This window comes from Anomaloglossus baeobatrachus, chromosome 1 (genome assembly GCF_048569485.1).
Source record: "Anomaloglossus baeobatrachus isolate aAnoBae1 chromosome 1, aAnoBae1.hap1, whole genome shotgun sequence".
Lineage (NCBI taxonomy): Eukaryota > Metazoa > Chordata > Amphibia > Anura > Aromobatidae > Anomaloglossus > Anomaloglossus baeobatrachus.
The window spans coordinates 896,783,321-896,810,153 of record NC_134353.1 but is presented as its reverse complement, the minus strand read 5'-3'; the positions used below and the strand labels follow the sequence as shown (position 1 = coordinate 896,810,153).

Genomic DNA, 26,833 nt, shown 5'->3' with positions numbered 1-26,833 from the left:
AGAAATATCAGAGTTCACTCCCTCCTCCCTTACATCATTCATAGATAACACATTAACATTGTCCGGAGGCATGTCAGTACGGGCTGAAGGTTCAGCCCTTGGTTGGGGCCCAAACTGGGAGGTTATCTGCCCCAAATCTGTCCCAAGTAGCACGTTTGCAGGGATCCGATCAGTTACCCCCACCTCCCTCACCCCTCGCCCTGCGCCCCAGTCCACATAAATGTCAGCAACAGGCAGCGCCGGGTCAATGCCTCCAATCCCGGAGACAGCGAGGGTTTTTCCAGGGATCAAGTCTTGGGGGGACACCATCTCAGGCCGCACCAGAGTCACCTCCGAGGCGCTGTCTCGCAGTCCTATGGTCACAGACCGGCCGACGGTGACAGGTTGGAAGCTGTCCAGGGACCTACCACCACCCCCACCCACACAATACACCTTGGGCGGCCCTTGGGACGGGGACGGAGCCGGGGCCTTGGGACGCTGAGGGCACATGGCCTTGAAGTGTCCAGGTAGGTTGCACTGGTGGCACCGTCTTGGTTCCGCCACGGGCCTGGAGAGGGGAGTTGAGGGGGACACCCCCTGCAGTCTAGGGGCAGGTGGGGCAGTCGCAGAGTTCATCTTACCCCCTCTCCAGGTGCTGCTGGTGGCTGCTCTCCTGGCCTCAGGGGCCCGGTTGTTGGTGTAGTCATCGGCAAGGGCAGCTGTAGCCGTGGACCCCTTTGGCTTCTGGTCTCGGATGAACTGGCGGAGATCCTCAGGGCAGTTCCACAAGAGTTGCTCCGTGATGAACAAGTCCAGGATCTCCGGTCCGGTGGAAAGCTGCAGGCCTTGGGTCCAGTGGTCGGCAGCTCGGGCAAGTGCCCGCCGGTGGTCAGCCCAGGAGTCCTTTGGTCCCTTCTGTAGGCTCCGGAACTTCTTGCGGTAGGACTCTGGAGTGAGGTTGTACTGTTGGATCAGGGCCCGCTTGATGGTGTCGTAGCCCTGATCTGCCTCAGCAGGCAAGTCCCCAAGGATATCCAGGGCCTTACCCCTTAAACGGGGGGTCAGGTATTTGGCCCACTGCTCCTGGTCCAGATGGTGCTGCAAGCAAGTCCGTTCAAAAGCAGTCAAGAAAGAGTCCAAGTCTCCATCCTTCTCCAGCACTGGGAAGTCCTCAACACGGACCTTTGGAAGTTTGGTGTCTCGAAGGTCACATGTGGCTGATGAGGGCCGGAGCTGAGCTAGCTGCAGCTGGTAGTCACGGTCTGCCTGTCGCTCTCGCTCTTCACGCGCTGCCTGCCGCTCTCGCTCCGCAGCCTCACGCTCTGCGTGCCGCTCCGCCCTGCGCTCTGCCAGGAGTCCCTTGTAGCCCTCCTGGTCTCCAGCCTGGAGAAGGGCCATAGCCATTTGAAGAAGGCTATCCGAGCCTCCCAGGCTCGGTGGAATGGCACGTGGTGATCTGCGGCACGCTGCAGAGCTAGGCGATTCACTGTCCCTTTCAGAGCGGAGGGCTGGCATCTGGCTCGTTGAGGAACCTTGGGTGAGCTGCTCCTCATCTTGTCCAGCAGTGCCAGGTTGCGCAATGTCCTCGGCAGAACGGTTTTCTGGCGTCGAGCTCCTGGAGGACTCGTGGGCAACCTCCTCATTGCTGTCCACAGCACCGTCCTCCCTCTCTTCGGCTCCTGCCTTAGCATTGGCCAGTTGCATAGCTCTGCTCCTGGTGCCATCAGCCATTCTTGCAGACTTTTGGTCACTGACACAGAACTGACACCTGATGCCTCCACACACCTTACAGTATCTGCACTCTGACACTCTAGTGTTGAGCTAGTCTGAAGACCCCAGCAGCCACAGCTGCTGCAGGCAGTCTTTAGTGTCTGGGAGTATGGGTCTCACACTCACACACACTATTATCTCGATCCCACCGCTATGCCACCAATATGTCACAAACCACCGGGGGGTCACTCAGAAATCCCCCGCGCTGGCTACCAGTACGTCACAATCGGGGGGTAACAAGTGGGGGTCACCCCTCCTTTGTACCTCCCGACCGACAGACAGAGCACGTGACGCGCTCTCTAGCGCCCCTCTTATAGTCAGGCCAATTATGGAATTGCCCGACCATAAGCAAGGAGGCCGCTATACTACTTATGCCGATTATTGAAGGGTCCCCGGTGAGAGTAAGGTATATATTCCCCCGACCTCCGCGGGCGGAATATATAATATCTCCCCGAATCTCACTGGCCTCCCCACAATAATCCTTGGCACAATTCGCTGCCACCAACCGATTTACGGTAACTATTAGCCGAACACACAGACGTGGGATTCAAGATCGAGATAACAGAACAGCCCAAGATTAATTATATAATTTAATCAGCCTAAAGCACACTAGAACTACAATATATACAATAGGGAATCTACAGAATATACATATGTCAGAGTACAGTTACAATCAAAGCATGGGTTACAAACAGGCATACACAGTTCCAGCAGTTACCTTGTTGCGTCTGGCCACAGGGGGGCGCTGTAGACCAGGTTTCCAGGAACTCCCTCACAGGTCTTTCCCAACCAGGCCCCCGAGCAGAAGAACACTGGAAAATGGCCGAAGTAGGGTTATCAACCTGGGCACATCCAGGTCCCCTCCTACCTTAGTGACCTCACAGGGAGCACTGCTCCACCCCTGGCTTGAGTTATGGACAATATCCCAACATGGAATATGGGCCATAACTTTGCCTGGGAGCGTCGTAGGCGGACGCCAACGCTCTCATTGTGACAGCTATGAATTTAGCCACAGAACGAGGGGACTCATGACCTGTCTGCCAGTTCCCCATTGGCTGATATCACGCCTGGGGCATTTCCCAATGTCCTGCTCCCATAAAAAGGGGGTGCCGGCATCGTCCACATGCGGAGACACCATTTTTATGGTTGCCATATTTATCGGAAATATGGCTTGCGAGATATGAACCATTTTTTACTGGAGTCGTTCTGTCTGGCTATTTCCATAGCCTTGCTAACTAGCTAGCAGCCCCCACTACAGGGTCACGGCAGGGAGTCATCCTGTGTCCATTGTCCCTAAGCCACCTAATTTCCATATCACAGGACATGGCCATGGGATTTGTTGCTAAACCAGTTGTGTGAAGGAAAGGGGGGGGTGACACCAGGAGAGGGCTTCCTGACATACTTGAATATCATGATTTATCGTCATATCTCCGGATTTACCTCACAATTTACAACATCAACGTGCTACATCTTCATTTTGGCTGATGCGCGGCATTAACCCCCTCTTCTCTCTGATTTGTATGCACATCCACGTGGGGCTGCAGCAGACGCCTTCATCCTATGCGCTATCAGTGGTTGTGACTATCACAACCTTTTCAGGTGAGTGTATTTTTCCTGATCTACCTCACTGATCTGTTGGTATTACACTATCAGCGCTCCTTATTTTTCAGTTTATCCACATAGGCAGACATTGTGAACATGCGCAGGCACACTTTGATCTGCCCAGCTAAGGGCAGATAAAGGTAGTGTAATGCGAAGGCGCAAGTAAAGGTTAAAGAACGCCCGTGCATGCGCACTACAATACTTTGATCTGCCCCCAGCAGGGCAGGTCAATGTGCGCCTGCGCAGGACCTCAATACCGGCCAGTGTGGATGACAAAGGACGAGCCTCGGAAGAAGGAGGACGGCCATCGCCGCAGAGAGGAAGCGCTAGACCGGAGAGAAGTGAAGTGACACCCATTGGACCGGACACCCCCCTAGGTGAGTATAATAAAAAAGTGTTTTTTACGTTCTACACAGCAGCATGGGTTCTTATATACAGTATTCTCAAATGCTGTATATAAGAGCCCATTGGTGGTTGCCGCAGCTTATACACGCCAAATCTGGTGACAGGTTCCCTTTAAACATGCCTGACCCATTATTCTCAAGGAAAATAAGCCACAAGCAGAGGTGTCAGGCAGTGGGGTTACTGTCCTATCCCTAATGAGGGAACCGATGAATGTGGAAGTATATAAAGGGTGGCAGAAGGAGTAAAGCAGCATCTGAGCAACCTTTACCTAAGAAGAATAGGCTTGTTATGAACGGCTTCCATCCCAGATAGGTCAAGGCATGTATACTGCATGTGATGGAAAATTCCCTTGGTAAAAATCTCTATTTAGGAAAGTTGTAAGAAATCAAGCTTTGGTCTGAAATTGGTCATCTATTGAAGAGACAACACCCCCCACTGACCCCTTTTTTTTTTATCTCCAGTCAGTCATTGAGATACACATTGATGCCACAAAAACACTTATGCATGCAAAAGTCACAGAACCTTAAAGAAATACAGTACCTACCCCCGAAATGAGCAGATAGAATTCCCAAGGTAATCCCCACTCTAAAAAAGGTGGTTTTGCGCTTCTCTTGAGCGCCGTCGCCAATAGACTTGATAAAAAAATCGTTCCCGACTTTTTGTCTGGGTTCGCACTTAAACATGATTTGTGGCCTGCAGACTTGTGGAGTGGGCTAGGAGATCCCACAGGTGCGTCAGGTGTGCAGGCTTCCTTCTAGGTGTTTAGGCAGACATCTAGTAGAAGGAAAAAAAACAAAGTTTTGGAGGTAGGAAAGACCTAAAAGGTTCAGTGTGTTCAAATGAGAAAAAAAAAAAATTCAATGGATGAAGGAGAAAAAAAAAACGAAAACGAATAGTGAAAAATGGAAGACGTAGTGATGATGATGGTCTTGAGTTTGAGGGGTTTAAGACAATACAGAAAACGACAACTTATAATGGATATAAACGATATTTCCAAGAGATATTTCACGCTGAACTTTCAGCCTTGGGCCAATAATCTACTCTCTGAGATCATGAACTTATATTTCGTTTCTAACTGGAATAAGTTAGAACAAAAAAAAAATATATATGAGAATAGACCTGAAAGATCCTACAGGAGGGTGTTAATTTGATGAAAATACATTAGGCTCCCAACTTAACCGGTGAAAAGTTCCCGGAGATCCTAAATTACGATGAATGATGAAGTCCTACAAAGTGTCAGTGGAAGAGATGATGGATCCAGCACAAAACTTCTCAGGATTTGAAGACCAATGAGGACACGAAACAATGTTTAATAGGCGTGAAGAACAAGTTTCTATTTACGGTAGTCTGCTGCCCAACTAAACATGAACTCTGTACAAACAAGCAGTTTATACAATGGGACGACAGACAGAACGGGGAGGAACGTTCTATACGCTGATGCAGTAATGAGTCCCTTGCTCTCCTCAATTGAAAAAAAATTTGGCTCAGCAGGGTCAGAACTTTGTGTGATAAGGAAAAAGTCCATGTATTGTGCTCTGTAAAATCACATTATGTGCACACACTGTGACAAGGGATAACCGGCCCCACAGTCTTGTAAGATAGGTAGCTGAGCTAAGAGATGAAGATGTCCGATGGGGCTGTACAACTGTTTCTTATCATGGACAACAGAAAACGTTGTGAACTGGTGGCTTTGTGCGTGATTTTCAGTTACATATATGTGGGCCACAAATTTGCCTCTTGTTCCAAGAGGAAGAAAACGGGTCTTCTAGTGGCACATCTTATAGGGTGCTACCTAGTCTCTCATTGTTCAACCCATTTAAGAGCCTTAAAGAGGTTGTCCACTACTTTAACACTGATGGCCTATCCTTAGGATAGGTTAATATCTGCTCGGCTGCGAACCAGACACCCGGAACTCCCACCGAGCAGCTGTCCTTGGTGCCGGCAGTAGGAAATGCTCAGTTCCGGAGCTGCCCAGTCTTCTGATAGTGGCCGTGGCTGGTAGTGGAAGACAGGGCAGCTCCGGAACTGAGAATTTCCAGCCGGCTGCTGTCACCGCAGATACAGAGCAGTAGATCGGCGGGGGTGCCAGGTGTTGAACCCCAGTCGATCAGACATTGACGACCTATCCTAAGGATGGGCCATCAATGTTAAGAAGTGGACAACCTCTTTAAAAACAGGATTAGAATTGTCAGCCAAACCAGCAATTCCCATCTGTAGAAAGCTGTTTCGGAGTCATTGCTCCTTATTATTACAGAGCTGGGTAGTGGGTTGAGTGACTGATCAATATGTCCAAAAACACTTGTTCATTGTCCTTGTAATTGTTTAGGCAAGCAAAAAAAAATTATTGTTCATCTTCTGAAGATTCCATAATGTAAATGAAGATTGAGCGATCATTCAGTGAACCGGTCACTATTCAACCATTTCTTTCAGGATTCTCATCCTTTAAAAACACTTGTCTGACATTGTTTGCGAATCACGAGTTACGATTGTGTGAGTCATCATTTAAAATGATTATCTATTGTGTGAACAAGCCAAGACTCTACACCAGCTGGATCTCTGCCAGGAAAACCAGTACTCCTCGAAGGCTGCAAATCCAGCTCACCTAATCAGTAAACTGGCAAAGAACAAGAACTCCAAGACATAGGTGCCCATACAGTGTCAATAGCCATCAGTAGATTCATAGCTATCCCTCGAACCCCCATATGCACTTTTTTGAGCCACAGATAGTTGGTAGACCTCCATACATGCAAGGTAGTCCGTTTGTAGCGGCAAAATCGCCTGCCTGATTTTACTCTTATGATTATGGTAACTTCTAAAGCATCTGTTGGTATTCAAGTGTAAAGTCCACCATTATTTATTATGCAAGAGATAACAGTGACCTGTCAGAAGACTATCTCGTAAGTGCAACCACAGCCAAATTTGCTAAATAAACCTTTTTACTGGTGCTCAAAAGTTCCAGAACTTATACAGCACCATGAAAAGTAACACAATTTAAGAATAGTCTGCAAGTGATGGAAGGGTCCGAGCTGCTCCAGATTTCGCTCTTTGCCCATGGTATGTCAGGAGGTGACGTTAGTCTACTGTAAAGTCGTGAAGATAGAACCCATTCCCTTATGAATTTCTATAGGATTTATAACTATGAATATCTTCTGACCATAATATTAGGTAATTATCTGTGGATGGATCACTTGGGACTTCTCCATGCTCAGTTAGCTTCAATTGTCCGGTTGTAATGCAGAATTTAAAAGCCGCTACATGTGCTGTAAGGATTTAATTTACCTTTTAAATTGTCTTAATTAGTTCTGCCAGCATCATTCCTGCAATAGTGAGAGTTTATAGGCATTTATGCCACTTTGACTATGTAAAAGAAAAGCCAACCAGGGAAGAGATGAAATAGGACAGCAATATAACGAGGAGGGCTAGTACGAGTTTGGTGTGGCTTCTAATTAGTCATGAGCATTTCAAGTTACAGAAATCTCAAGCCAGAGACCCAAGGTCCTCTTCTTCGTGGAGGCAGCAGTAGTAGCCCAACATTAATGGTCTTCTACAGATCCTCGCACATGAGAGGTGGATTTCTTCTTCTGCAGGTTTTGATTACTTTTCCTCTGTAGGATGTTTTTCTACAGCTAGACTTGGGTCACATCGCAGATAGATAGGAATCCTATGATGGGATGAGGAGCCTTTGAAAAGGACGTAAAAGGGTTAAGTCTCCCTTATAGCTCACTTCTATGTGCTGGAAACACTGTGTGCTGGGATGAACGCGTGGGTGGTTGAACTGTATTGTACAAATGCTTGGATATTGTGCTGGAAGTTCTGTGAAAAGCCCACCTACTTTGTCACTTGCTGTATCTATAGATCCTAAGGAACATCGGGGGCCCTCACCTACTTCTGAGAACATTACACAGTGCGTCTGTCGCCCACACACTGTCAGTTTTGGAGGCTGCGGACCCCCACCACCTATTTCTGAGAATACTAGCGGCAGCTAACAAAAGGTAGACATGAGGCAAAAAACACCACATACCTCAGTGAAGACGATGGACCGTATCAGGCCCTTCTCGTAGAAATAAGTTTTCTAAAATCTTGTCCATTTGTCAAGTTGGATCACTCTGGATCGTGAAGAAGCAGATTTAGGTATAAAAATAAAGTACTTTATAAAGGTCTTTGAGATGCCAGTGTCTTGGAAATACATGGTGTGCCCAGGTGTACCAAAGAGAAAATGAATGGCATTGTCCCACAGGGGTACAGGTGGTACCACTCAATGTATTGGTGATGGGTGTAAGGAGACTACAGTAGTTGTGAGACTCTTGCAGAACTTTTACCAATCACTTCATCTGTCTGGGTCAACGTTGCCTCATTATATTAGTTCCAGTCATGACCCCCTTGACAAGCAGGGGTATATTTGACTATCGCTTCTCCCTGTCCTGCAGAGCTGCACTCGTGATTGGAAACCAAAGTGGTGGCTCAACCTCTGCACAACTTTTCTGTTGACGTCCAATCGGAGTACGGTGATGAGATAAATGGCATTACACATCCGCTTGTCCTTGAGATCATTCTACTATAACATTAATTTGTTGCTAACGGTATGAACAATACGACTGCTCCCGAGTGAACGAACCTTGAATAACTTAAGGCCACTGATGTGTGAATACAAAGCACAGTTATTTTAGACCTTCAATAACATGGTTGATCACACAATTACAGGTAACCTCTTCGGATAATCTCTGTCTTCCACGAATCCATTATTTCCGACGCTCAGTGCCCGCCTCCATTCACTATATAGCTATTTTTGGAAAGAAAGTCTGTGAAATGAAACATCCAGCTCTTCACGGCAGCCGACAAACCCAACTCAACTTCTTGGGCAATTCCAGGAATTTCTCTTCCATGTGTCACCCAGCTGGAAGAAATGACTTCAGTGCTGCGTATCCGACTGATCCTGCTGTTCGGGAGGCTATAAATAACATTCCAGGGTAAATGTCTCTTAGTTGCCATCATCACGGCTCCCCTGTGTTTTCAGCAATGTGATGTGAACCAGCGCTCGTTTCTCCAAGAACTGATATTCTTAGTGCCATGAATCAGCCATGCAGCTGGAAAAATGACCTCAGACAAAGCTAGGCGAGGATGAAGCCACATGTCAGTAACTTACTTGCCATCTATCGGATCACCCCTTTATTTGGCCAGTGTTGGCCAGTCCTAAGATCCTTATTTGGGGTTCTCTGGGTACTATGTTTTTTAGCATAGTTTAAACTTATTTCAATTAATTTGTTTGTTTTTTTTGAGTAGTGAAAACTTCTACAACTTCCTAAAATTCTTTGAGGACTCTGTTCTTTTAAAATTCTTTGGTCCTCTATTCCTCGTTGTCTTTGCACCATTTTCTTCCGGAGTAAAAGTGGTTCTAATAGTGACTTACGTGTGCACCCTATGCCTTTTTTAAATTAACTATTATGAGTTTTGTCTTTTTTTGTTTGACTATGTGGGTGTGGTTGTCCTTGTTCAACTATTTTGGCCTTGATCCATCATTGGCAACTTGTCACAAAATTTGGTGACAAACCCTCCCAAAACAACAACAACTTGCCAACGAATACCACAAGACAAAGAAAGTGGAAGCTGGATAAATATATAGCTGGGATGATATAGGGAAACCTGCACTCACTCGTAGGGAGTTGGGCCCAATGGCTCTTGAGGTCCCTTTCAACGCTACCATTCGATGTACGTCACTTAAAGGAAAAAAATTGAAGTGAATCGGGGTCTTTGTTTCTCTTCCCCAATCCTTTGGGTCTCTCCCGTTAGACCTGGTACATCTCACAGCATAGGGTTTGCTATAGGTTTAGCTGGCCATAGAGTAGGGCCTTCAGACGGTCCTATTTTTGGAAGTTAAAACAATTTGAGCTTCTATCAAAGGCATGCATACCTGACATTTGGCATGGCCAACTTTTTAACTACAGCATCCATCAATGCGGAAGGTTAACTTTTTGATGTACATCTGCAATTGACCATCACAAAAAGATGACGAACATTCCGAAAGGATTCTGAAGGTTGTCAAGAAGTGGTCTTAATTCGGCCTTTTTGTTGTTCAAAATCTCTATTGTGTGGCCAGGGATCCAGGATCGTAATATCTTTTAGGCCTTCTTCTGATCTAAACATTCTATGTACAATGACGCATTGCAGGAAAGAAAGAAAAAGCCACTTAGGCAGAAAACAGTTGTAGCAAATACTCAGCTGAACAAACAGGACTAGGTTTAATGAATAAACCACTTCCAAGGTCTGCAAATGTTTATAAGACGATTCTGCTAGGAAGGAGATATAAGATGTCTATATCCAGTCTATCGAGAAGCAACGGAGCCCCAGTGACCCTCTATTAGTGTATAGACTGAAATCAGGGCAACCTGTACTTTGGGGAACCCCTTTAGCCTCTACGAGACCCATCCAGTAACACACATTCTTGGATATCCTCCTTGCACACGGGTTCAGGTCATGTTTAATCTAAAATTTCAGAAAATTAAACATCAAGCAGTTAAGAAACGATTATAATTTCCAGTTCCACCCCTGTGATTAGCGAGACAAGTGCGGCAGCGGATTGTTAGACGAGAGTGCCATCCTAAAAAGGAGAATCCGGAAGAACGAGATTCCTGCTCTTTGCAGCAAATTATTGCATCTTCTCTGTGAGTCACAGTGACAGCGCTCGTCTGCCACTCAGCACGCCGGCGTGAATACAAATGCAACAAGCTGTTAAAGATCTGATTCATGAGAGGCGAGGTCCTGGAAGTTCAGGCAATTATTTTGACTGATGTACAGATCAGAGGTGCAGCGTGGAGTACCGTGCCTCAAGATGAGAGCAAGGCGATTTAATGGCAAAAATCTGACATGTTGTAGTCCTCATCACCTAGCTTTCCTGCAATCCTGAATGTCATGTCTATATAATTAAGCAATCAAAATCACTATCCTATTTTACAAATACACACATTGATTGGAGCATGTTGGACTAGGAGCCATTGGTAGTCAACAATCTTCCCAAGAAAAAGAAAAAAAGTCATCATGGTGGAGTATTTCCATAACGCATCACCTCCATGACACTGGGTGGCATTTGTAGTTTGGGTCATACATATAGAACAGTCATGATATTATAAACACTAAAGAGAGAAGAGAACCGCTCGATCTTGAAGTTGATGTGTTGAAAGTAGGGAAACCGAGTAATTGCAAGAATCGAGCCAAATAGAGACATCTAGATGACGGAGTCCCCCAAATGGCAGGACTTCTAGGGTGTTAATGTATGTAATTATTAGTGGCTGTGATGAGCAAACTGTTCGGTATTCGGGTCTCGTAACGACCAGTTGATGCTTGGATGGGCGTAACTCAAATACCCGAGTATAATGGAAGTCAATGTGGAAGTCAAGCATTTTTCTTCCGGAAAAATGCTCAAGTTCCCCATTGACTTCCCTGTTATTCGTGTACTCAAGTCGTGCCCATCCGAGCATCAACGGGTCGTTCCGAGCACCCGAATACCGAACAGTTCATCACTAGTGGCTACCAAAAGTGGTCCAATAAAAAGGATGATCTGTGAACCTGTGGAAGATCAAGGCTTATTGATCTGAGTGGGGACTGATCTCACAGAAGAGCGAGTGTAGAACGTGATCAAGAAGGTTCCTGCCAGGACCACAGTGCCTCTCAGCCGGTGGGGGGCCGTGTATTCGCAGACTGATCAGAGCATACATCTCAACCCCCATCCATTCCAGAAAGTGTCTAGTCTATAATGGGCACAAGAACTGGTCCAGGGAGCAACTAGATGTAAAGGAGATGTCCCGGCGTAGGAGAACTATCCTTAGGAAAGGTCATCAATATCAGATAGCTTGTGGTCTGACACCTGGTAGCCCCCCCCCCCCGCATCATCAGCTGTTATTAGGTCTATTCTTCAAAGGAATAGAAGACGATCTGCAGCGCCCAGGAGCGACAGCTACGCATTGATCGGAGCGGCGCAGTGCAGAGTTTACATCGAGCCGCTGCCAGAAGGAATAACAACTGATCGATGGAGGTGTCGGCTGTCTGACTCCAAGGAAATGGATATTGATTGCCTATTCTAAGAAAAGGTCATACATCTCTTATGCACGGAGAATCCCTTTAACAAAAATAGCCTTAGGAATGAAAAAAAATTGGATATAAAAAAAAATAACTCAGATGTGGTACTACAAGTCTCATCAGATCCAATGCTTCCATCTCTACAAATGGAGCGATTATGATGTTTTCATGCAGATGAGCCGCCAATTAGTGCGAATGCTGTGCAAAGAAAACATCCGGATTAGATTCCAGCTCTGGGTTTTCTGGGAATTGGTAGAGGGGGAGGGGGACACATTCCCGTGCCAGATATAGAACGGAGCGTCGTGCAGGGAGGGTCGCTCGCTCTGCATGTCACAGATGGACACGGAAGGCTCTGCAGACCCAACATTCGTGCCAGACGGAATTGGATCCTTGCTTGTTCTACAAGGAACCGACTGAGACGAAGAAGAGGAGGAACCTTAATGCCATGGTTACCTCGCAGGAGAATAGGGAGAGCGCCAAGACCCTTACGAGAGCGACGAATGTAGCGAAGCCCAAATACATTGTTGGATTTGCATCTAATGCAAATGCAGTCCCATGTAAAATCATCGATTGTGCTACTGGCTCAAGTCTGGGACTGTGCGACCCTATGGGGTTAAATTACCCCTTATCCCCACCCTGATAATAAAACATTACATCATTGCCCATCACCCCATCTGTAATTAGAGGGATGAGGTCAGGGGGAAGTTCGGACCTTCCTGTGCTGGTCAGGAGACGTGAATGGGCTGCGAGCTCCGTGGAAGCGCTCCCCACCGTCCCCCCTATGAATGAAGCCTCTCGAGCATGGTAATTCCCAGTCACGTTACCAGGCGTGAACTCCTCGGTGAGGACATGGCGGAAAGAGACGGCTGACATGCCAACGGGGGGCTCGCCGCTGAACGGCGGGGACACAATTGTTCCCCTGACACTGAGGGGGTAATCACCGACTATGGGAATCAGAAGAGAGCTCTTGTATAGACGCGCAGGGACTCACTATGGTCCCCGAAACTGTTAATTACGTTGCTACCGATAGAAGGCGCCAAAACCCACTTGTCCTAAAAGAAGGGTCATAGAACGCATGGTGAAAGAAGTCGTGGCTAAGGGGGGAGATGGGGGATGCACCACTGCCAGTCTCACCTCACATGGACGCGCCGCAGCCAGTCTCACCTCACATGGACGCCCCGCAGCCCAAATGACCCCACAGGACAAACAGAAGCCCAAACTACCCCGCAGGACGCGCCGCAGCCAAAATGACCCTGCAGGAGGTGCAGCAGCCCCTCTCACCCCACAGGACTTCCCACAGCCCTTCTGACTCTACAGGATGAGCAGAGGCCCAAATTACCCCACAGAAAGCGCCAAAACCTAAATGACCTCAACAGAAGTGCCGCAGCCCCTCTCACCCCTCACCGCCACTGCACTGACCCCACAGGAAGCGCCACAGTCCCTCTCACCCCTTGATGCCGCTGCACTGACCCCACAGGAAGCGCCGCAGCCCCACTGACCGCGCCTCAGCCACTCACACCTCGCAGGACGCGCCGCAGCCCCTCTCTCCCCCCGCAGGACGCGCCGCAGCCCCTCTCTCCCCCCGCAGGACGCGCCGCAGCCTCTCTCTCCCCCCGCAGGACGCGCCGCAGCCCCTCTCTCCCCCCGCAGGACGCGCCGCAGCCTCTCTCTCCCCCCGCAGGACGCGCCGCAGCCTCTCTCTCCCCCCGCAGGACGCGCCGCAGCCTCTCTCTCCCCCCGCAGGACGCGCCGCAGCCTCTCTCTCCCCCCGCAGGACGCGCCGCAGCCTCTCTCTCCCCCCGCAGGACGCGCCGCAGCCTCTCTCTCCCCCCGCAGGACGCGCCGCAGCCTCTCTCTCCCCCGCAGGACGCGCCGCAGCCTCTCTCTCCCCCGCAGGACGCGCCGCAGCCTCTCTCTCCCCCCGCAGGACGCGCCGCAGCCTCTCTCTCCCCCCACAGGACGCGCCGCAGCCTCTCTCTCCCCCCGCAGGACGCGCCGCAGCCTCTCTGCCCCCCCGCAGGACGCGCCGCAGCCTCTCTCTCTCCCCCCCGCAGGACGCGCCGCAGCCTCTCTCTCTCCCCCCCGCAGGACGCGCCGCAGCCTCTCTCTCCCCCCGCAGGACTCGCCACAGCCCCTCTCACCCCGCAGGACGCGCCGCAGCCTCTCTGTCCCCCCCGCAGGACGCGCCGCAGCCTCTCTCTCCCCCCCGCAGGATGCGCCGCAGCCTCTCTCTCCCCCCCCCGCAGGACTCGCCACAGCCTCTCTCTCCCCCCCGCAGGACTCGCCACAGCCCCTCTCACCCTGCAGGATGCGCCACAGCCCCTCTCACCCCGCAGGACGCGCCGCAGCCCCAACGACCCCGCAGGACGCGCCGCAGCTCCAACGACCCCGCAGGACGCGCCGCAGCCCCAACGACCCCGCAGGACGCGCCGCAGCCCCAACGACCCCGCAGGACGCGCCGCAGCCCCAACGACCCCGCAGGACGCGCCGCAGCCCCAACGACCCCGCAGGACGCGCCGCAGCCCCAACGACCCCGCAGGACGCGCCGCAGCCCCAACGACCCCGCAGGACGCGCCGCAGCCCCAACGACCCCGCAGGACGCGCCGCAGCCCCAACGACCCCGCAGGACGCGCCGCAGCCCCAACGACCCCGCAGGACGCGCCGCAGCCCCTCTCAGCCTATAGAATGCTCAGGCTATGGGTGAGAAAGTAATGAGCCATACAGATCCCCCTGATCTTAGGATGGACACTAGGGTAATAGGACTGTAGCCACATCAGTGACATCACAACACTATTTTCAGTTGCCTAAATTAAAGTGGTAACATAAAAGGAATGATGGGTGAGAAGATGGGGTGATAGTAAGTGGTAACACACAAGTATTAGAGCTGATCACACAATGGAAGGGATATAATTAAAGGGAATGCTCTGTTCTGCATATTAACCCTTTATGAGGCTCTGACAGTCCCAGATCTTGCGGCACAGGGTCCCGTCCATGACTACAAGCAGCAGGTGACCACCTCGCCCCTCTCTGCCTCCCCAGGTGATCTGACATTGATACATGGTAACATGAAGGCACAAATGAGCGAACACGCATGCGCATAACAGCGCTTACTTACTTGTCCGCCGCCCGACTGCTTTCTCAGCACCCAACTGAATCCCAGAGTCAAGAGACAGCCGGCAACTAGCAGCAGCCGTGACGTCACGGGAAACCCGCCCACGCACCCTCATACAAGTCGTATTCATTGGCCGCAGGCTCTCCCATACCTCCAATCACCGCTTAGCTCCTCACTGCGATTTTTTTACTTCAACTAGTAGGCGGAGTCACGTCAATTTTTATTCAGAAACCGTTGCGCTCGCTCTGCTCAGGCGCTGATGATTGGTTACGTGGATTCTGAGCCGTGATTCGTCGGCGCTCAGCTTGTAGCTCGTATTCTCATTGGCTGGCGGAGATGTGACGTCACGAATTGGTCTATCTATACACGGTGTATATATATGGATATGAAGGATGAGGGCTGCCGCCGCCCACACGGCGTGATGTCATCAGGGAAGCCTGACGTCATGGAGGAGGTGGCGGAAGGATTTGTTGGGTGGCATAACGTATAGTGCACGGTGGAGCAGCGCTGGCTTCCTACATAGTGTGGAGCCACAGCTCCCAGCAATGCATGTCAATAGTATCACATGATGGTGAGCAGGCAGGTGACTGTTGTATGCACGCTCCACCTGCCTGAGATGCTGCTAGTTAGTATTGTCTCACTATGGTCATGTCAGAGGTCACTCAGGTCGTGTATTAGATCAAATATTCAGGAATCAGTCAATAGGTCACAGTGACGCACCCACGGGGCCCCAGGGCTACTCGTCACCGGGCCAGGGGTATTTGGAGTTGCTGTGAATGGCCTGACCCGACTCTGTGGCCCCGTTGGTGTTGTGTCGCCCTGGGCAAGCCAGGGGACACAGGTCACACACCACCACACCCCACACTCCAGGTAGGCACACCATGCTAACCTACAAATCCTTGTTGCCTTCCTCCAGGAGTCTGATGATGCACACCAGGGGGTGGGCCAGGCGGTTGGCTCCGCCCACCAAGGAGCTCACAGCTCTGGAGGCAGGAAGTGTCAGGCAGTCTAGTCAGGGAGGAGGAAGTGGAAGGAGTGAGGAGTAGCCCAGGCAGGGGCTAGAGTAAACAACCAAGAAGTGAAAGTGAAGGAAAGAAAAGGAGTAGAGGAGGAAAGCAAGAAGTGGTGACAGAGCAAAGAGTGAGCAAGCCTGAGAGCCCAGCTTTGTGTAGGGCTAGAACAGCAAGGTCAGCGACGGCGGTGACTGTCCGGAGGGGGACCGTTTGGAGGTTCCTGGAAGGACCCTGTTGGCTGTGTGCCCGGTGGTCTGGAGCAGTGTTCCGAAGGACAGTCAGCACCAGGGCAGGGGCCTCTCGGACCCCGGCAAGGCTAGGAGTCGCCCAATTTGCCGAATCCGTCAGTGAAGGGGACGTAGATCCCCCAGCAGCCAAGTCCCGATTGACGGCAACAGCCCGACCATTACAGGGGAGACACCGCCACCGCCAGGGCACCAGTTTCCCCAGGGCCAGCGCCTGCGGGCAAAGTGTAGAGCTCCTCCGGCCCAGATTGCAGTCGGGGAGCGGGTAACCGGAGGGAATCCACCGCTACCATCAGTCAACACAGGTGCAAGGAAGAGAGACATCACCGTCACCTACCGGGAGTGCAGGTGCAGCCGTCTGTGGGACCGTCCTACCAGCCGTTTGGTTTACCGTACAAACTGTGTCCAAGTCTCAGGCTGAGTGAGTACCACAGTGCCGCAAGGCACAGCCCTGCCCCCGCGTCCCTGCGCCCTCCAGGCCCTACACTTCACATCTCTTCACTGGGCCCCGGGATCACCAGCCCCTACCCACGGAGGGGCAACACAACACCTGGCTGCTCCCCATCACCATCCCCGGGATCCCCGCATCGAGCAGCGGTGGTGCCACACATCACCACAACCGTGGGTGGCGTCACGGACATTATCCCAACACCCCAAACCCCCCTTTCACTCACGGGCCGCTCGAGGAAAACCCCCGGGATCCGGCCTACGGCTCGAGCCACCACTGAGCAGCCGGACCCGAGCAGAAGGGGTGAGCGCGGTGTGCTGACACCCTCCTCCCCGCCCGCGACAGTGTCAATAAAAGGTGCATGGTAACCGGTGTAGGGGATGATGGGGGTTTGCTTTGCAGTGCCACCCGTGGTGTGCGACCAATGATCATCCGCCACTGCGAGATGTTGTTGCTCTCTTCTGGGGCGGATGGTCACGCAGCTCGCCACAGAGCTCGGCCCCAGGGAGGACGATGGTGGGGGGAGCGGCAATTGGTGCCAGAGTCCGGGGCGACGGCAGAGACGGGACGACACCAGGACTGCGGACAAAGTTCTTTTTACTCACTGTCAGGTCGTCACCCTTGGAGTACCGGTTTCCGCCATGATGGGCCCCAGTTGATCCTGGGTGATTCAGAGGCCACCACCGGTGTTGTGAAGCTGTGAGACCTTCCTTCCTTGCGCTCTGTAGTGTGGATCCCCATGGCGTGAAGCTACTTGGGGACCTCAGTGTCCTTGGGTTTAGTTCCCGTTCGCACGGAGCACAAATTAATTGTGGGCTGACCGTGGTCTGGACTCCTGACTCTATATGCTATCTGACACTGATGTTCCTTGAGCTTGAAGTTCACCCTTAATCTCTTTAGAAGTTTTTCTGTGCTTTTTTGTTACTATTCGTATTATTCATCTTTGATTTGTCATCAATTTTCCTCCTGCTGCCACATCCAGGGAGGTTGGCTACAATCCCATGGATTTTAAATTACTGAATAATATGTGCAACTGTAGTCACAGGAACATCAAGCTGCTTTCAGATGGTCTTATAACTTTTACCTTTAACATGCTTGTCTACAATTTTCTTTCTAATCTCCTCAGACAACTCTTTCCTTCGCTTCCTCTGGTCCTTGATGAGTGTGGTGCACACCATGTCACCAAACAGCACAGGGAGTATCTGTAGCCCTATATACAGGCTGACTGATTACATGATTGTAGACACCAGTGATGCTAATTAGTGGACACACCTTGATTTAACATGTCCCTTTTGTCACATTATTTTCAGTGGTACCATCATTTCTGTCCAGGTCTGTTTTATAAGTTTTTTATTTTTATTTTTTTAAATTCTGTGGAAGCATGGTTGAAAAGCAATGTCTGGCTTTCATTTGTTCATTTTCATAGGTTTCTAATTTTGTCAGATTCAAGTTATTTCTGCGATCATTGTGGGTTTTTCTTTCATTAAAGGAGGGGTACCAGCAGTTTTGACCACGTGTGTATATTTTGGAAGGAAGGTTCTTTCAGCTGTGGTCCTTCCCAAGAGATTTTTTTTTCTGTCTTATTCTCTCATGTTTGGTGCTTTTATTATGAAGAGGAAAGATAATCGAACCATGACAGCACCGTGCTAATTCACTCCCTTAGGTTTGGTGATGGGATCTTTCCAGCTGCTCGTAAAATGATACATACGGTGAACCCATCTCTTGGCTTACCTGACTGAAACTAGTTATGATGTCACCAAGTGATACCTGTCCGAGGCCTCATTGGGAAATCACAGCACATTATCTTATACTGATTAAAACCTGCATGATATCGCAACCTGAAACCAGTGATGTCAGAGACTTGATGCTACTGTAACCCACAAGTGATGACAGAGACGTGATCCTTGCTAGTGCATGCCCGCCTCATCTCTATCCTGGTTACTGTAACATTCTCCTCTGCGGCCTCCCTGCTAATTCTTTTGCACCTCTCCAGTCCATCCTTAAAAGGTTGGTTCACCCATATTTTTTATTGCCTAGTTCGATATTATATTGAGAAACAATGTTTCTCTCAAATACCTTGTGTTGACAATAGTGCCTGTGAGAGGTGCTATTGCAGACCACTGTTCCCGCTCCAGTGAAGTCACCGTCAAGTGTCGCACATGTCACATCCCTGCAGCCGGCTGCAATCTTCCTGACTCACTGAGCTATGAGCGGTGTTTCACTGCTTGTCACAGCACAGCACGTCTCCTGCTTGCAGCGTTCTGCTGTTAGAGAGGAGGGAGGAGGGAGAAGATGGGCTGTGATGAGCAGTGAAACACCACTCACAGCTCAGTGAGTCAGGAAGATTGCAGCCGGCCGCACGGATGTGACGTGTGCAGCACTTGACGTGATGTCACCAGAGCGGGGAACAGTGGTCTGCAATAGCGCCTCTCAAAGGCACTATTGCCAACACAAGGTATTTGAGAGAAACATTGTTTCTCAATATAATATCGAACTAGACAATAAAAAATATGGGTGAACCACCCCTTTAACTCTGCTGCTCGACTGATCCACCTTACTCCTTGCTACTCCCCCGCTTCTCCCCTATGCCAATGTCTTCACTGGCTCCCAATTCCCCACCGTATCCAATTCAAACTACTAACACTGACCTACAAAGCAATCCATACTTTGTATTCTCCATATATCTCCAAACTAATCTCCCATTATACTCCAACACATAATCTCCATTCCTCCCAAGATCTCATTCTCTCCTCCACACATATCTGCTCCTCACCCAACCACCTCCAAGACTTCTGAGAATCCCCTGTCCTCTGGAATTTGCTGCCTCAACATGTCAGATTATCTGCTATACTTGCAAGCTTCAAACAGAACTTGAAAACCCATCTGTTAAAAAATGCCTACAGTTTGCAATGATCCCGCCGTCTCACTACTGCCGGAGCTGCCGCCTTACCCCACCTATTGTCTCCTCCCCATTATCCTACAGAATGTAAGCTGGCAAGGGCAGGGCCCTCTCCCCTCTGTACCAGTCTGTCTACAGTATTGTAACTTGTATATGTATGTTGTATGTAACCGCTTCTCATGTACAGCACCATAGAATCAATGGTGCTCTAAAAATAACTAGTAATAGTAATCCTTGTATAACCCACCAGTGATGTCAGAGACGTGATCCTACTACAATCCACCAGTGATGTCAGACATGATTCTACTGTAATCCAACAGTAATACAAGAGACGTGATCGTACTGTAATCCACCAGTGATGTCCGAGATTTGATCTTACTGCAACACACGTGATGTCAGACATGATCCTACTGTATAAGATGAAAAGAGAGGGCTGTCAGCTCACCAGTCCATCAAGGGTTTGAATGGATAATACAGCCAAGGGTGCAGTGCATGAAGGTTCCTGAGCCGGTACACAGGTGAAGTATCCTCATGATCTTACTGTAACCCACCAGTGATGTCACCCACCCTAGTACATGCCCTTATTATCTCCCGTCTAGATTATTGCAACCTCCTGCTCTGTGGCCTCCCTTCTAACAGTCTCGCACCCCTACAATCTATTCTAAACTATGGTGTCCGGCTAATCCACCTGTCCCCCTGCTACTCCCCGACCTCTCCTCTCTGCCAATCACTTCACTGGCTTCCCATTGCCCAACGACTCCAGTTCAAAACACTAACCATGACATACAAAGCCATCCACAACCTGTCTCCTCCCTACATCTGTGACCTAGTCTCCCGGGACTTACCTGCACGTAACCTTCGATCCTCACAAGATCTTCTTCTCTACTTCCCTCTCATCTCCTCTTCCTACCATTGCATCCAAGATTTCTCCCGTGCCTCCCCCATAATCTGGAATGCTCTGCCACAACACATCACACTCTCGCCTACCTTGGCAAGCTTCAAAAGGAACCTGAAGACCCACCTCTTCCGACAAGCCTACAACCTGCCATAGCCCTCAGTCTGATACAGCGCCGCACTATCAGCTCTACCCTCACCTACTGTATCCTCACCTATCCCTTGTAGACTGTGAGCCCTCGCGGTCAGGGACCTCTCTCCTCCTGTACCAGTCTGTGTCTTGTATTGTTTATGATTATTGTACTTGTCCCCATTATGTACACCCCTTTCACATGTAAAGCGCCATGGAATTGATGGCGCTATAATAATAAATAATAATAATAATGTCAGAGACGTGATCCTACTGTAATCAACCCGTGATGTTAGAGACATGATCCTACTGTAACCCACTAGTGATGTCAGAATCGTGATCCTACTGTAACCCACCAGTGATGTTAGACGATGTCATGCATGATCCTTCTGTAACCCACCAGTGATGTCAGAGACGTGATCCTGCTGCAGTGATGTCACCACAACTGACCTGACGACGACCCAACCTTTGATGTTACAACAGCTTATACTTCCCTGTAACTGAAATACCAATAACCTGGGGTGGAAGAGTCAAATCACATGAATCTTGTCAAACCACACGTTTATAATATTTTACCTTTAATTGTATTTCTACAATTCCGATTACACATCAATCAAATATAATACAATATAATAATAATAATCATGAAACGCTGCACAGATATAGAGCGATTCCAATCATCTCACTTTGTGGGCAAGAGATGAACATACAGAGAGACAGCCCTTGTTTCCTTTTTGTGGTTTGTACAAGGTGACACCTATTGGGCTTCATTCTTCCGAATTGCATTATAGTAAAACTGGTTTTGTTGCATTGCCAATAGCAACTATAGTTCAGCATTAATTTTACCTTAGCAACTATAGTTCAGCATTAATTTTACCTTAGCAACTATAGTTCAGCATTCATTTAACCTTAGCAACCAGAGTTTAGCTTTCATTTTACCTTAGCAACCAATCAGATCTCAGCTTTCATTTTACCTCAGCAGTGTAACAAATAAGTGAGGCCCATTGTCTCTTTCCTGCACATCGGTTTGTCCTCCATGGAGGGTTGTCACATTGTGTGTCCAGTATGGTGATAGTGGAGGTTGACTTACACATGGGATCATTCACAGAAATACACAACTGCCCACGAAAAGTGTAATCATTCCATGGTTGTTTTTTTTTTGTTTTTGTTTTTTTTTTGTCCAGTTTTTGGTGTAGCTTGCTAGTATTTAATTTTTCCTTCTCTTAATTTGCACCTTTTTTTCTAGTTTATTTTATATGTATTTGCCTGTTTGTTTTCATTTTATGTTCGCCTCTTGTAGGCAGCTTTGGGGTTTCCAGATGTTTTCGTCTGATTCATCAATTGCCACTTCTTATAATGTAAAGATTTAGTGAAAATACTCCTGTCCCCCAGATTTAGAAGCTTTGCAAATTTTAGCGGACAAGTAACTTTTTTTTCCCAAGTGTTTATTACCAAAAATTAACAATATTTTGAATTCTGTGCATAACTAATGAATTGCATGAGCCATTTTGAAGAAAAAAAAAAAAAAACCCCAGCAACAAAGATAAGACTAAAAAATAAGTAACTTAAAGGGGTTATTTCTATCTTTAAGATCCTATCCCAATATGTAGTAGCAATAATAATAATATTAGCAAATATCTCCAATTATAAATGTAGTATAGTTCTCCTGATTAGCTATGTCGTTTACCATGTGCACGACATTGCAGTAGCTTGGGTATCCATGGTTACGACCACTCATATAGGGACACTTACTTGCTAGTGGTTGTAACTCACCTACTGTGTTTTCTCCAAAAATAAGACACTGTCTTATATTTTATTTTACACCAAAAAAAATGCTCTAGGGCTTATTTTGGGAGAAACACTAGTTGGGGGTGGGTGTGGGGTTTGACACCCCCCCCCCTCCCAAAAAAGGCAGATATGTGGCGCCCCTGAGGCTTCCGTCGCCACAGGACATTGCACCCCATCCAGCGGTGTGATGCCCCATTCTGGGTGAGGAAAGGAGTGAACGCCGGTCCCCTGGTAAATCTACACAACACCCATTGTTAGGTACATACTGGGACCAGGGATAGTGGCAGTAACCCTCCCATGCTGCATGCTGGGAGGGGCCGTAAGACCCATCCCTGCTCCTATAGGGTACAGCTTAGCAACTGGGGAGGTTGGAGGAGCCATCAGAGAGCAGACAGAGAAAGGAAGGTCAAGTTTGAGTAGTCTGAGAGAGAGGGGAGAAGGAGGAGGAGGTCTGCAGGAGGCAGGCAAGGAGGAGAAAGTAGAAGAAGAGCTCTAGTCAGTCAGGAGCTAAGAAGAAGAAAGAGACGCTTCCTGGTGAAGATCCTGGGACTCAGAGGGTCCAGGTGACACCAAGCAGAGGAAAAGAAGGGATTCCAGGGCCACGGATAGCTGTAGAGCTGTGGTGGCCTGCTCCACAGGAACATCGATGGAGGGATCAAGCTGCAACAGGGGACGGTCCCTAGAAACCGGAGGAGTGCAAAATCATCTCCAAACAGTAAAAACCGAGGCCCAGGGAAAGTTGTAAACTCCCCGGGCCACAGCCCACAGCAGAACCTCTAGAAAGGGGACAATCATCCGACAGGTGACCCCCCAGCCTGGAGGCTGTAGTGGAGGCCGAGCAGGTGCATCCTAAAAGAGCTAGGCTTAGGAAGACAGGTGAAGACAGAGACACCTTAGAGAGAAGGGTACCGGTTTTCACTCCAGGAATCACCCAGAAACGGCGGAGGTCCCTGACAGTGGGTTCCAGTCGTCTGAGGGCACCAGTGAGCTCCTACCAGGATGTGTCAGTAAAGAACCTGAAACTGCACCCTTGGAGTGGTCTCTGTTATTTTATCTGCTTAGCCTTCCATTACACCATAGACTCTCACGAGCACCAACAGTGTCCCCGGGGCACCGCTCCACCTGTGGGGAGCAGTACCACCATTGCTGCCATATCATCACCCCGGAGGCCTCACACAGCAGCGGCGGCTTAATAGCCGCAAACCACAGGTGGCGTCACGAAACAAATACTTTAATTGCTCCCAAGTCACCAGCCATATTTAAACTGACACCCACCAGGGCCACGGAGTCGGGCCCCGCCACCACTGACTACCCCCGGACTAGTCCGGCCCGGCACCGGGTGTCCCATCGCCCTGGGGTGGGCGAGTCAACTTTGGCGTCACAAACAGGATTTCGTGCCCGGCGCCCACCGGGTATTGTGTGCCTTTGAAAAAGACTGTGTAATAGTGAGAAACTGCCGCCATTGAAGCCACTGAGCGCGGGAAGAAGGGGGCGTGCCTGCAGAAAGAGCGCGAAAAGAAGCTCCGCCCCTTGTCCAAGAAAAGAGCGCGAAGCGGTGCCCGCCATGGAGGGCGGAGGAAGAAGATATGGCGACTAGAAAAGCTGGCTGGTTGGCAGCAAGAGTCTAGATGCCAGACCAGACAAGAGCCAAAATGTACCTCATCGCAAGCGGAGCAGTGCCGGCCGTGATGGGCTGGGCGCCAATCTGGCGCCAGATGCTAGTGCAGCCTCCGGCCCCGCCTCCGAGAAGGGAAAGGGTGCAGCCGCGTGGCGTGGTCGAGCACCCGAGCAGTGTACCAGCAAGCGTCCCCCAGGTCGGCAGCATGGCAGAAAGGCTGCAGAAGTGCGCACCAGGGACCGGGAAGATGGATCCTGAGCTGGACCTGCTCCGGGAGGAGATGAAGATCCTGGCCCGGAGGCTGAGCAGCATGCAAACGGAGGTGGACCGGCGGAGAGAAAACCCGATAGCGCCGGAGAACATGGGCCACAGGATGGAGGCCGCCAAGCAGCGTCAGGGTGAGCTATTTATAACCCCGACCCGTCCGGACCCATGGCCCTACCAAGCGCCACCGCCCAGTCCCTACACCGTTCCGCTAGCTTCCCCCGCCAGCCCCGCTGACGCCTGGTGGGGCACCAGAGGCCTGCCGGAGACCCCCGAAGACGGCGCCTGGGGTGGGGTGGACCCCGAACAGTTAGTGGGCCCCCTTCCAAGTCCCCCTGTGAACCTCCTGGGAGCAACATCACCGGGAGTGAACTGGGACGCAGCGCCCATTGACAGCGGGAGACTGCAGCAGCCACTGCGCCCCAAAGAGACCCCCATGGCTAATGTGCTAGCCTGCCAGAAACTGGTGGAGGAGTACCAGCGGGAGACCCGGGAGGAGAAGCGGAGGGCCGAGGAGGCGTCCAACCTGGCCTCCAAAGAGCAGATCCGAAAGGCCCTCAAGGGATCTCAGGGCCCAGTGAGAAGGGGCCAGGTGATAGACTTCCGGCAGAAAGGCGGCTGGGGCTTTATCAGAGAGCCCGGATTGGGCAAGGATGTCTTTGTTGCCCGCCGTGATATAGAGGAGCACCTGCCCAGATGCCACCCAGAGCGTGATGCTAAGCCTGGTGACACCGTGGAGTACACCCGGCTGATGGGGAGCCGAGGCTGGTACGCTCTGAATGTCCACATCCTGCGGGAAGAGGCAGCCCCAGAAGAACCGGAGTGGCGCCGCACTATGCCAGCGTGCAGTACCTCCCCCGCCAGCAGCAGCACTACCTCAAAGCAGGCTCAGGCCGCAGGACTTTGCAGCAGGCCTGCTACAGCCACGCAGGAGACGCAGACCAAGATCTCCATGGCTTATATGCTGCCCAGGGCCCTGCCAAAGCGCGACCCCAAAGACCACAGCAGTCCCATGCAAGCCAGCAGCCCCCTGCAAACAAGCAGTCCTTTGCAAGAACACCGTGTTGTGCCTGCAAGCAGCCCCACTCTTACCCAGGCTGCAGGGACCCGCAGTAGGTCAGTGACCAGCACCCAGGAGACCCAGACTATGATTTCCTCGGCATACTAGTTGCCCGGAGCAATGCCGGAGTGGGATCCTAGGATCTATCCCCGCGAATGAAGAGTGAAGAAAAGATGCTGAACTGTATATAGCCCCTGTCTGCCCCTCACCACTTTGTGAAGATGTCCCTTTTTGTTCTGCGCAATGTGCTTTTTGAAGATGACATCTTTCCTGCCTTTCTTCCCCTTGTGCTTTTCGAAGATGTCACCCCCCCTTGACTATGTGTACCGGGCCACGGAACTGGAATGTGGTCCCCGGTGAATGAGAATGTATATGTGTCCTGTGTAACCAGGCCACTGGACTTAGTGGCTGGTTTTGTCTTTTCCCTTTTGTAGCTTAAGAAAGTTGAACGAACTGCCAGGCTACTGGACTTGTTGTAGCCAAAGATGTATATAGTTGCACCTGTTGTGCCCCCTACCAGAACTATGGGGGAAGTGCCCAAACCGTGCAATGGACTGGAAGTGCACATATAGAGTTTCTTTATAAGAAAGTTTTGCAACGTTAAAGTGTCCATGCCTCCCATAAAGGGAAGAAAAGTTTTATTGTTGTATGTATGCATACCAAAAATGTTTTTGCAGTTTCCTTCCACATTTTCTGTTTTTCAGCCCGAGGACGTGCTGGAATTTGCTGTGGGGGAGTGTGGCGCCCCTGAGGCTTCCGTCGCCACAGGACATTGCACCCCATCCAGCGGTGTGATGCCCCATTCTGGGTGAGGAAAGGAGTGAACGCCGGTCCCCTGGTAAATCTACACAACACCCATTGTTAGGTACATACTGGGACCAGGGACAGTGGCAGTAACCCTCCCATGCTGCATGCTGGGAGGGGCCGTAAGACCCATCCCTGCTCCTATAGGGTACAGCTTAGCAACTGGGGAGGTGGGAGGAGCCATCAGAGAGCAGACAGAGAAAGGAAGGTCAAGTTTGAGTAGTCTGAGAGAGAGGGGAGAAGGAGGAGGAGGTCTGCAGGAGGCAGGCAAGGAGGAGAAAGTAGAAGAAGAGCTCTAGTCAGTCAGGAGCTAAGAAGAAGAAAGAGACACTTCCTGGTGAAGATCCTGGGACTCAGAGGGTCCAGGTGACACCAAGCAGAGGAAAAGAAGGGATTCCAGGGCCACGGATAGCTGTAGAGCTGTGGTGGCCTGCTCCACAGGAACATCGGTGGAGGGATCAAGCTGCAACAGGGGACGGTCCCTAGAAACCGGAGGAGTGCAAAATCATCTCCAAACAGTAAAAACCGAGGCCCAGGGAAAGTTGTAAACTCCCCGGGCCACAGCCCACAGCAGAACCTCTAGAAAGGGGACAATCATCCGACAGGTGACCCCCCAGCCTGGAGGCTGTAGTGGAGGCCGAGCAGGAACATCCTAAAAGAGCTAGGCTTAGGAAGACAGCTGAAGACAGAGACACCTTAGAGAGAAGGGTACCGGTTTTCACTCCAGGAATC

At 50.3% G+C, this 26,833-nt stretch overlaps 1 protein-coding gene across 3 annotated transcripts in view; it reads right to left on the bottom strand.

Moving 5' to 3' along the window:
* DNAJB5 (DnaJ heat shock protein family (Hsp40) member B5) overlaps positions 1-15,164 on the bottom strand; it is a 33,716-nt gene extending 18,552 nt beyond the window's left edge. The window contains exons 1-2 of one of the 3 annotated variants that reach the window (XM_075326984.1): positions 14,942-15,029; positions 4,301-4,530 (exon numbers count right to left, since the gene is read on the bottom strand). In XM_075326984.1, coding sequence (XP_075183099.1) covers positions 4,301-4,439 — 139 coding nt within the window. In that variant the 5' untranslated portion in view covers positions 4,440-4,530; positions 14,942-15,029. Of the gene's footprint in view, positions 1-4,300; positions 4,531-14,941; positions 15,043-15,089 lie in introns of those variants that run through there. The other 2 variants (XM_075326999.1, XM_075326992.1) reach the window with 2 other exon arrangements.
* Between the last annotated feature and the right edge of the window lie 11,669 nt (positions 15,165-26,833).